The sequence below is a fragment of the Malaclemys terrapin genome, chromosome 1 (assembly GCF_027887155.1).
Source record: "Malaclemys terrapin pileata isolate rMalTer1 chromosome 1, rMalTer1.hap1, whole genome shotgun sequence".
Lineage (NCBI taxonomy): Eukaryota > Metazoa > Chordata > Testudines > Emydidae > Malaclemys > Malaclemys terrapin.
Window position 1 is genome coordinate 81,183,757 of NC_071505.1, and position 12,427 is coordinate 81,196,183.

Consider the following 12,427-nt stretch of genomic DNA (forward strand, 5'->3'; position numbering starts at 1 on the left):
GATACAAGCAGTCCACCAGGTTTCCATACAAAGGCTAGAAATCCTTTTAGCTTGGGACCCACACTTCCCCTAGTTCAGTCTTTGTTCGTCAGGTGTTTCCAGGAGTTCTCTTGTGTGAGGAGTGTAGGGTGACCAGACAGCAAGTGTGAAAAATCGGGATGGGGGCAGGGGATAATAGGAACCTATATAAGAAAAAGACCCCAAAATCGGGACTGTCCCTATAAAATCGGGACATCTGATCACCCTAGAGGAGTGAGGTCCCTAGACGATGTCACACCCCAACTTATATAGCTATTACATATGGCGGGAATCCTTTGTTCCAAAAACAGTTCCAAGTCCAGTGTGTCAAAAAATACAGGTAACCAAAATGGAGTTCAGTATCATGTGATCTGGTCATGTGCCCTTGCTGAGTCATAGCAGCCATTACTTACAGGCTGACTGAAACATTTATAGGAAGGCTAAGCTTTTTCACAGCCTACTGTCTTTGTTGATGAGTCATTAGCACTGTCTAGCTTCATCATTGTTGTACCTGAAAGGCTAGCTCTAGGAGTTTTCCAGAGGAAGCACATTTGAAATACAGGTCCATAGTCAATATTCATAACTTCAGATACAAAAATGATACATGCATACAAATAAGATAATCATATTCAGCAAATCATAACTTTTTCAATGATATCTGACATGACCCCTCTTGTACAAAATGTATCTGAATCATGCCATAATCATATCATAATAATTTCACTATGATGAATATGTGGTGTAGTGTCACACCCTTTTCTTCTCAGAAAAGCTGCCACTATTCACAGGCATTTTGTAAAGACTCTGGGTGCAGTGGAAACACTAAAGGAAAGACCTTGTACTGGAAATGGTTCTGGTCTATGATGAAACACAGGTACTTCCTGCACGATGGTTTTATCGAAATATGAAATCAAGCATCTTTTATGTCAAAAGCAGCAAACCAAAGAAAGGGACACAATAATGGAACCCAGAGTTAACATTCTAAAGTGAAACTTTCAAATATATGTGCTTAGCTTCCTCAGAGCCAAGACTAGGCAAAGACCTTGTAATCTTTGGATTAGGAAACAGTGGGAGTAGAAACTCCGAATTCTGAAATTTACCAGAACCTCTTCTATCAGTCTTTCCCCGAGTAAAAAGTTGATTTCAAACACTGGCATAAACAGTCTCCAAAGAATAGGGGGATGGAATCTAAAGTTGGTTTGCTGCTCTCTAACCCCATGTCAAACTGAAGGTCTATCTGTCAGAAGTAGTGGAGGATGAACTCTTTTGTCTCAGCTTAGACTTAACTGGATGCCTTCTATACTGGTGTTAGGATGATGATGACTGCTGTTGTTATTGCTACTGGTAGTATTGTCTACCTCTGTTGGAATATGAAGAATAATGAGCATAATATTCTCTTTGATATCTGAAGGCAGGTGTAGGAATTCTTCTCTTATAAAGCTGTAAGAGACTCAGGGACCTGGCAGCTGTCTAGTCTCTTTCATTTTCTCTAACAATTCATCCACTTTTGAGCCAAATGGATCATCCCTCTCAAAAGGAAGATCTTCAATCTTCAACCTCATTTCTTAGGGCAGAGAAGAGGTGGGTAACCATGCATGTCTGTGAATAGTTACTGCTGCAACTAATATCGTCCTGATCTTGATGATGTATCCAAAGCATCAAAAGACACTCTCAATGCATGCATAGCAACATTTAGACCCTCTTTAATAAGAGCATTAGACAGGCTGCAGTGTTCCTCAGGAAGATTCTTTGTAAAAAAGAGAGATCTTGTCCTAGAAGTGAAACTGTTATCTGTGCAGGACAGTTAGGTAGTTAGTTATTCTCATGTTCAGAGAAGCTGAAAAAAATACCGTTCTTCCAAGCAATCTAATTATTTCCCTTTTCTGCCAAAGGAGTAGAATGTAAATGTCCCATTCTTGAACGTTGCATTGTTGCAGCTACCACAAGAGAGTTAAAGGGAAAATGAACATGGAAAAAAAGAAAACTCTTCATATGGGATCTCATACAACCAATCAGCTTTCTTAGCAATCAGTTGATATGAAGATAAGAGCATTCCATGCTGATTTTGCTGCCTGGCAGAGACCTTCCCAAAGAGGCAGAGATACTTTCTCAGTAGATGTATTCCCCAGTATCGAAAAACAGAATAAGGAGTTTCCTGGAGTAAACTGAAGGTAATTTTAACTTAGACACCATTCTGCTAACTGACTCCTGTAGTTCAGATGGTGAGGGAGATGAGGCTACTCCAACGTTTTCCTCAGGGGAGGATTTGCCTGTGGGTTCTAAGTCCTGATGCACAATACCAGCTTGTGAAAACACATCAACTTCTTCCTCATCACAGAGAATATCCTGAATTTTTGTAGGGGACCTATCTCTTGGTCTCAGATCCACTGGTGTAGGATCTGAATGCCTTGGATCCAACACATTAGTATGTGCTGAAGTTTCCTTGCCTCAATGTGGAATCAAGGTCATCGCAGCTGAATGAGGTTGAAATGGAAGCCCTGGAATTGGCTAGTGTGGCCAATGCATCCAGGAAGATACTTGCTACTCATGCCAATTTGTCCAGTTCTGTAGCATCTCATAGTAATGAGGAAACATCAACTTCCAATAATCTTTGTCACAAAAACAGCCTTGAGGTCGAGGCTGCAGGTAGACTGATGTATCCATCTCCTTTTCTAAATGTGGATTGAAACCCAGAACTGACAAGGAACAAGATATGAGAGAGGTAGGGATCCATGGTAGCAACAAGGGTGAGAGAGTCTTTCTGGGTATTCGGGGAGGAAGTAGTAGCATCGCAGAAGATCCATATGTTGAGGAATCCACTCTGTTTTTTGTGAGAGGGAAAGCATTGTGTTGGATCCTTATCCAAATCTCTCTCTTCTGCTGAGGAAGCGTGAAACTGATCTGATAAATGCAGTTCCACGGGTACCTAAGTGGAAACCATCACTGAAGGTATCAGTGCTGATACAAGAGAGAGATCTATCCATTTATAGGTCCTGACCCAACAGAGTCATGTTGGTCTCCGATCTGTCTCACATCCGCATGTTTGCAATCTGAAGGATCTGATGAGTTCTCTGAACAGAAGACAATGCAAGACCCAGAAAGGTGCTTGGTCTTGCTTCTTCTTCAGAACCGAAGATCCTGGTTCCAAAGAGGCCTCAGGCATGGAACGCATATTGTCTAAGGCCATTTCTGTTACCATGTTCCTTTTCTGGAAGCAGGTCTGAGGTTTTTGTTGACTGGGCACTCTTCAATTTTGTATGCTGAAGAAGGCTCACATGCACCTGTGGTAGTGCTTGGAAGGAACTGAGGCAGTAACTGCTTCCGTGCCCCCTTTTATAGCCCTATTCTCAGAATATGCTCAAACACTGATGGGAGGTGTATGGAGGGGGCATACGAATGCTCAGAATAGGCATTGCTAGTGTAAGTTTGTACCATTCAATGGCACCGGTCGGCGCATATCCCAAGAGTGGCAATATGCAGACGACAGTCAAAGAAGAACCTGGTTTACTGGGGTCCCTTCCTAGCCACAATTTAATGCCCAGGTACAAAATGTAATTGGTTAAAGCCTATTTTCAAAATGTTTTCATTTCTGTGTTTGTAACACTGTTGCAGAAAACTGGCTCTGATGAGTTTAGCACAGCACGGGGACTGTTGCTGGAGATTTAAGCAGCTATTTAAAAAAAGTTTCTAGCCTTTTTCCTTGCAGACCTAAAGCTCAAAACACAATTTGTTAAGGAAGCTTGATGGTCAGAAGAAGAGTTTCCCCACAGATACCCTCATAAAAGGTTTCCTTCATCTCACAAGTGGGTTCTTCCCTCATGCAGACCTCAGGATGGCCTCCAATCCTGCAAGCACATTGCTCTCATTCAGTCCCCCTCCCCTTCTCCTGCAGGCCTCCTGCAATCAGAAGAAAAAGAGCTCTGCTTCTGCAGAGTTTAGGAGATATGTAGTAGAGGTAGCAGGAGGGATCTTAAGAGGTCAAAAGCCTAGGATGGGAAACCAAGAGGCCTGTAGGAGAGGGGAACATCTAGTGAGTCTGAGAAGCACGTCTATTCTCTTTACAAGCTTTAAGAGGTTCACAAGGGGCCCAACCATATGCTGAGTCCTAGAAGGGTCACCGGTGGCCACATCTGAAAGCCCAAAAGCCTCTTTTATATTATAGGGGGATGACAAGTCTGTTCTAGATCACTGGGAAGTTGATGAACCTATTCTGACTCTGAGACAGAGGATTCTCAGTGGAGGGAGCCCCAAGGAACCAACTCAGATTATGGAAGTCCCCTCTGCAAGGCCTTCTAAGATTCATGGAGACTACTGACTGTCCCTCCTAATGCTTGCATGTGTGCAGGATGGCTTTGGAGAGGCTGCAAAAGAGCTCAATTAAGGACTTGCAGGGGATGGACACAAGCCTCTTGAGGTCAACATGGTTTAGGGGCCTTGGTGAGCATCTTGAGTCTCATGAGGAGCAACTTATGATGCGCCTGCCAAAGTTTGCAGGAGGTGGGCACTCCATCACAAAGCCCACAGGGTGCGGAGGCTCTTGTTTGGTTAGCTGGTTGACTGAGCAGCCTACTAAGACTTGCTGGGGTTATGGAGGGGAGCCTTCACTCTCTGGAAACCCCTACCTGGAGCACTGGGAGCAGTACAATACATACAAAATGTACGTAGAACACTAGGAAGACTGAAACACTATTTTTCAAATTTTAATTTATCACTTTCCTAATAAGCAACCGAAAGCACACACCCACATTACACTCCCTGACTTACCTCTCCAGCAATGCTCTCCTCTCATCCTGATTATTTTGTACTGTTGCTTCTAAAACTGCAATCTCCCCACGCAAATCATCCGTCTGTTTCTCTAGCTCACTGACCCTCCTTTGACTGCTCTGCCACTCTTTCTTCATTGTAGCGAGATTTTCATTCAGAGCTGTGATCTGCATGGTGAGCTTGGCTTCCACCTCCTCACGTTTTCTGTTTTCTTCTTCTTTCTCTTTTATCTCTGTGCGCTGAGAAAAAAGAAAACATTGAACAATGACCTATCAAATAGCTCTGAGTTTGTAACCAGGTTGGTGTGTTATCAACTCACATCAAAATTAAAATGATGGTAACACTTATCTCTGATACATCTGCAAAACCATTTTTGATATTTTACAGCTAGCAGGGAGTTATTCGGGCATGTCTTTTCAAAGAGTCACTTTTTCTAATGGAACAATGTTCCTTATAAGTGAAAGAAAACTAGATTCTGCCCTTCTAGTATTGTTCAACTGAGGCAGAGAAATGAAAAACCATGTACTTACAATTTCAAAACTAAGTTAGTTTTAATTAATAAACGGCTATTATACTAAACAAATGCCTGTTTATGGTCCCACTATGGATTTATACCTATTTGTCAAAATAGTGCTTAGCCTATTGTATCTGAGTTTTCCTACAATATAATCTGTCTCACGTTGAAGGTTTTTGGAAATATTTACAAATCATTGATTAAAAATGTAAATGCCATGAGATTAAAATTAAGTCTGCCTCCCTCCCTCTTTGAAAGGAACCAGAGACGTGCTAAAGACACATAAATTCTTTACATGCTCACCAGTTTAGTTTCAATCTCAACACATTCCTTCTTCAGTTCTTCCTCTTTTTTTTTCAGCTGATCTTTGATAATTTGCTGATTCTTCTTCTCCTGTTCAAGAGCTAAATTCATGTTATCTACTTTGCCCTGCAGCTCTAATTTCTGTTGAATCAATAGCTGCTTCGCATCCTTTAGATTTGTCACCTCCTGTTAAAATACAAGTTTAAACGATCACATAGGATCTAAAAATAAAATGGTAAAACTTATCTGTGAACTAACTTCAGACTGAGGATAACTATTCCCTGGGATAGGAGAGCAAATGCCTTTACGGCACAAAATATCAACTGACAGTGTTTAAGTTAGCTACCTAGGTTACAAATTACATCTTAGATTCCTACAAACAGAAAAAAAAAATTCTAATGTACTTCTCCATTAAAATAGTGGAAATTATTGTTTGCTTACTTTCTGGCTTTCTGTTAAGTAGTAGGTTTGTCAATTTCACTTTTCTGTAAGTTGGATTCTAATAAATTTCACTGTCAGGTTTTCTGCACTAGGTAGGTGTCAAAAGGTGAGAGTTACAAACCCTGTGGTGGCAAGAAGGGAATTTATATTTATTTATTTATTTAATCAATTGAAAACAATTATTGCATGGGAGAGTTTCTATAGGTCTTAAGTTTGTAAATATTTACCTACATATTGTACTGGAAATAGCTTCTAAAATAGATGGAATAACTTAATTTGACACGAATCATTCTTCTTTAAATCCACAGCCCAATAAAAATGTATTATTCTGATGAATAAGGGGTGATAGTTTTTCATAGGACACATTCCACTGAAAGTCAAGACAAAACATCACAAGGATAAAGTCTTTTTTCTACTTTCAAATCCATGAGTGGATGATATGGCCATACTTGATTTCATAAGTGGAGATGTTTTCGGTTTCAGTCTGACTGCAACCACAGAGAACAAGAGGTAAATATTAAGCTGACATCCCAGTTTGTGTATGTTTTAAAATTCTCTGCAGCTCTATAAATTCCTTCTTTTTTTAGCACAGAGGTTTCAGGAAGTGTGTGACAATTATAGTTAGTGTTCCCAAAATCAAAATGCATTGGGCATTGAATTCTCTGGAAGTAACCATCATTTTTAGACACTGGATCACAAAAGAACATCTGAAAGCCATAATTTTTTTTTGTATTTCCATAGAACTTATGAATATTCAGGCTATTTTAAAATTAATTTACTTTTATTAGATTGTAAGCTCTTTGTGGGATGGACTGTGTCTTCTTTTATACTCACAAAACCACCTACAGCATTGGGGAGGCCAGCAGAAGCAAATAAATTACTATTAATAAATATAATATGTAATTAAATGTAGAAAATGTAACCAGGCTGTCTTTTAAAAGTGTCAGATTTCAGAAGAGACAGAAAAGTTTTAGAGATGTTAAATGTAACTAGCATTTATAATACAAACAAAGACTACAAAAAAGTAACTCCATCCTCTAATCTTTTCTCTTCCTTTTCTATCTCTCTCTCTTTTTTTTTTTTTTTTTTGAAAGTGAAGTATCCTTAAAAAAGATACAAGTCTTGCCTCAAGAGTGATTTTTAAAGTAGTTTCAACAAAATTGGTTTAACTAATATTGGTTTGGTATTTTAATGTTGCAATAAATTACAAGCACTTAAGAGTGACAGGTAGGTACATTTTTAATGAATGTACAATTTTTTTTTTAATTAGGAGTGTCGCTTTTAAAAATCAGAGTTCAGGTTGGACACAACCATTCAAAAACAGCTTAAAATCCCCCCCCCCCCCCACCCCGATAAGGAAAGCCATGTAAAGTGTGAAGTTATCAGTGAGAACATGTACCTTAATAAAACTAAGATGTTGGTTTTACTTTGGGATTTTGGTTTGTTTCTTGTTTTGTTGTAAGGCTGGAAGAGGCTGTTTAATTTCCTCACTTCTCAGAATTTGGGGACACAGAGTGAGAACTTTTCCTCTTGTTCACATTTTATTAAAACATTGGGAGAAAGCCTGGATATTTAATTGCTTAGAGTCATCTATATAAAAGCAGACAACAGGGTCTAGAGGTTAGAGTACAGAATTTGAAGTCAGGAGACTTGGATCACAACCAACTGACCCAGTCTTGCTGTGTGACCATGGAGAAATGACTTAGGCCTAATCCACAAAGGGACTTAGGGATTGCAACTCCTAACTTTTAGGCCCTTGCCACCAGGGCCGGCTCCAGCTTTTTTGCCGCCCCAAGTGGCGAAGCGGGGGGAAAAAAAAAGAAAAGAAAAGATAAAGCCGTGATCGGCAGCACTTCGGCGGCAGCTCTACCGCGCTGCTTCATTCTTCAGTGGCAATTCAGCGGCGCGTCCTTCCCTCCGAGAGGGAGTGAGGGACCCGCCACCGAATTGCTGCCAAAGACCCAGACATGCCGCCCTTTCCATTGGCCCCCCAAGCACCTGCTTCCTTCGATGGTGCCTGGAGCCGGCCCTGCTTGCCACCTCAGTGGAATCTACAAACCCTAGTTAAGGTACCTAGGCTCCCTATAGAATACATGGGGAGAGATAGGCATCTAAGAATGGGATCCACAGAAGCTAGCACACTAGACAGGGAGCCGGCTAAAGCAGTCAATGGGAGATGCTGAGGAGAAAGGTGGGTCCTAGTGAGGCGACTCAGTCTGGGCTGGAAAAATACACCTATCTCTGCTTGCAACCCACAGCCAGGGACCCACTCCTGGAGTCAGGTGCATAAGCTGTTTCTTACAGAAGTGATGGCAACACACATCTAGCTCCTCACAAAACAGCCAAGGAGCAGATGGGATGGGATGGCCTCCCTTATAATCTTTAGCCCAGTGGTTAGTGTACACAGTAGACCCCAGTTCAATTAACCTCTCTGCCTGATATGGAGAGGGAAATTGAACTTGTGTCTCCTGCATTGCAGGAGAGTACCCTACCCACAAGGCTATAGAGTCATTCTCACTCTCTGGCCCAAAGCATATTTAATTATTTATACTCAGTAGAACAGCTTCAAGAAGAGACACTGATCCCCATCAGAATAACCCATAGCCCAGTGCTCTGAGAACACCAACTGGACTGGGCCACACAAGATAGGCGGGGACATCTATCTTCACCTGGTTTGAGGATTCTGCTGGGGCTTAGCCATGAGAATAGGTGCCTGGAAGTCTAGACTGAGGTGTTATGTACTTACCCACTGGCAGAAACTTTGGCACCTGGGGGACTTTTACAGAAAAAATGTAGGCACCTCCAGAGTTAGGTGGGAGCTGACCAGAGATTTTGAAGATCTCAGTGGTGCCTAAAGTTTAGACTTGGGTGTCTGATGTGGGAGTTAGGCTCCTAAGTACTTTTGTAGATATGGGCCTTAATCCCTCTGTGTTTGAGTTCCTTCATGTGTAAAATGGAGATAGTAATACCCATAATTGCAAAGCAATTTGAGATTCTCTGACTGAACGTGTTACGTTCGTGCATATTCTTATTACTATCTGTAGTTCCAATTTGTGTCTCAACATACCTTCTCAAATTCTTGCTTGCAGGTCCTAAGCTCTTCACTCAATTTAGTACTGTCTTTTTCCAGCTTACTCTTTATTTCCTGGAGATCTGTTGTTTTAGATTTTTCATTAGCCAAATCTTTTTCTTTCAAAACCTTGAAAAAAAAACATCAAAGGAAAAATGGGACCTCATCCAGACTCACAGTTATCAAAAACCTCTTGATTACAAAGATTGTTGATGGGAGAATGATTGTATCAGATCTCCAGCCACAATTATTTTGTCTGATCTTAGAGAAACCCTATCATTTAGTTTCAGCTTTAAAATCAATAATCTGTTTTTTCTTTTCACATTCATTTTGTTCAGTACATGGCCCCTCGGGGATATTTAACTTATGCTGAAATTGTTTTAATATATTCTGCCATTTCAACTATTTGTTTAAAATCTTTTATGTATCAGTGGTCCAATAAACTGCTGTAAGTGCAAGTATACATTGAGAAGTTCTGGCATATTTCTAAATAGGTTTCCATTAGAAAACAGGAAAGAGGAGAAAGGTAATGGGAAAAGTAAGTTACCTTGTCTTTCTGGATTTCCTGTAACATTTTGTTCTGTTCTTTCAGCTGCTGTTCTTTCTTTGATGCATCCTGCTCCAGAGTAGCCTTTATAGTCTTAAGTTCTTGGATCAACTGATTAAGGTTACCAATTTGATTTCTGTTTGAAACTAATTCCTCCTGAGCCAGGGCAAGTTTCTCCTCTGTGGACTAATTAAAAAAACAGTTCTGAAAATCATCTGTCAAAGCTATTTCAAGATCTCCACATTAGTCACAATAATTTAAATACTTGTTATGCATCTGCATGGAAAGACCAGCTTCTGGTGTGTAGTATTTCATTTTAAAATTTCAGTAGAACATAGTTAGTAGACTGACTTCTGGGGAAAGAAAAACTTCTCCAATAATGTTTCCAGTAATAGGAGTTGGAGTTTACATGTTTCAAATGCATCAAGAAGAAAAGAAGGAAAATACACAGTAAAAAAATTAATGAAAAACAAATAAACTTATTTCTTCAGGCACTTGAATTGCCCTATGATTACAGGTAGTTGTACAGATGAGAAATAGGTAAAGTGGTAGGATGAGATTTTTCAGAAACATTCAGTGCTATCTTAACTCTGTTCCTGTTGAGTTTTTCCATAGACTTCAACGGGAAGAGAGTTAGGCCCATCATGAGTGTTTTTGAAAATCCCACCTGTCTTGTAGCAAAGTCCCAAACTTTTTATGGTTTCTCTCTTTCCCTCATATGTCTAACCTGTCTTCTTGGAAAGTAAGTTCTTTACATCCTCTTGTTGGGACAATGCCTATAACATTGTGAGAGCAACAGTAAAACACATAAGTAATAATAAGGTAACTGTTGTAATTAACAGCTGTTGAGCAATTACAAGAGAAACAAACTGAACTTTATCTTAGGGGAGGGCAAATCAGGAGCAGAAGTAATAATTTCAACACTTTGTCATGGACAAAAGAGGTTGCAATTCATTTCCAAAAGGTATTTTGAGGACAGTGTCTGAGCTAAGCAAGAGCAAAGGGGGGAGATAAATTATGTGAAGAGGTGCTAGGTGTGTTAACACACAAATTATATAAAACTGGTTCAAGTCCCAATTAAGAAGACATCTCTATTAACCACTTCTTAATTAAGTGGCACTTGCTGTGTGTAAATTAGAGCACATAGTAGACTGCACTTTAACTTCCAAATTCCATATAATACAAGTAATTATTGCAAATTTATTGAATGACATTATTCAAAAATATTTACACCGTATACAGTAGAGCATAGGCTGACTGCTACGTTTTCTCTCACCAATTTTTAGAGCTTCTTGGTCTGTGTATGTACAATTAAAATTCCAGTCATTGCTACCATTAATGGTAAATTTAAAGGAAAAAAGTCTGGTGCAGACAAGACTTACTTAAGGCTCACTACTCATCGATGCTAGCACCTACAAATATTTTTTGCTCAACACAGCTGATAACCACTTAATTTCCACCAAATAAGTTTTTTGTAGTATCTTAATTTAAGTGTTAAAACTAAAACTAAAGATTTTATCCCCTTCATAGAGTATGTGTTTGTTAAACGCCTCATCTCCTCTCGCTCAAAGTAAAATGTGGCTACTGTTCCAGTGTTCCAAACTCTTGTGATGTTTCAGAAGTCTCACAATATTTGGTGTTCTTCTTAAAGCCTCAGCTTGCTGGAATCATGAGATTGCAGGAGTATCTCAGTTTAAAAACAATTCTAGCTCTCATGGTGGTGCAGAAAAGCTTGAAAAGACAGAAGCAAATAAAAAGCCTCAATATTTTTCGATTTCGTGATGTGTAAGCCCAGTTCATAAATTCTGAGCCCTTGAGGTTGGTGATACTACTTTTGTAACAGGAGCATTTCAACAGTAGTGTTTGAAAGCAGGGTTGGCTACATCAATGGAAGGAACAGATGGTGACTCAAGACACTAGAACTAAGGAATATCAGAAAAACGACCTGTTTTTCAGTAAACAAATATATAAATAACTGAACAACGCTTAAGGTCAGATTTATTGTTACCTCTTAGAATCACAAAGCTTCAGTAAGAGGATTATGTTGGGATTTAAGCACAGAGGGATACTACCTTATAAAAAGGCATATTCTCTTTACGAAACTTAAACAATAAGCATATCCCAAACCATATTCAAAGCCAGGTAAAAAGGAAAAGCACGTAAGTCATTAAAACCTGCTTCAGTATCTGGTAACAAAACAGAACACAGCCCAACAGTAGAGCTATGGAAATATCTCCCAAGATATTTTAAGTGGACACTAAACCCTGTTCAAAACATGCAGTGAAATCCTGGCCCCACTGATGTCAATGGGAATTTTGCCCATTAGTTCTTGCAAAGGCCATTATGATGTGGGAGACTGCCAGAACTCAACAACGATAACAACTCAGATATTACATTTTAATACTGGGTGAAAAACTGCCCAACCAAAATCAATGGGAGTTCTGCCCCTTACAATTTCACCTATTATTTTTAATGGGCCAGTTTTAACATGTGCATTACAGTGTCCTCTTCTAACTAGTATCCTCTTCAACAGTAGTAAATATTCTTTAAATGAACAGATAATCACTCCAATGTATAACACACTGTTTGTGTAACTCTCTTTCTGTATGAGTAGCAGTACCCTCCGTTACTGGATGGAATGTCAGACCAGCTTAAGTATTAATGTCCACACTGACATCTTAGATCCTATCTAGCTTATAGCTATAATACTGCTACACAAGTATGAATACTTAACAGATAAGCTCCTTTGTTTTCAGTTTAAACTGATTTT

At 39.6% G+C, this 12,427-nt stretch overlaps 1 protein-coding gene across 3 annotated transcripts in view; it reads right to left on the reverse strand.

The window, feature by feature from the left end:
• EEA1 (early endosome antigen 1) overlaps window positions 1-12,427 on the reverse strand; it is a 129,571-nt gene that overhangs the window by 7,742 nt on the left and 109,402 nt on the right. For all 3 annotated transcript variants that reach the window (XM_054027953.1, XM_054027948.1, XM_054027961.1), the window contains 4 exons: window positions 9,658-9,843; window positions 9,108-9,239; window positions 5,600-5,785; window positions 4,783-5,021 (listed from right to left, as the gene is read on the reverse strand). In XM_054027953.1, coding sequence (XP_053883928.1) covers window positions 4,783-5,021; window positions 5,600-5,785; window positions 9,108-9,239; window positions 9,658-9,843 — 743 coding nt within the window. The remainder of the gene's footprint in view (window positions 1-4,782; window positions 5,022-5,599; window positions 5,786-9,107; window positions 9,240-9,657; window positions 9,844-12,427) is intronic.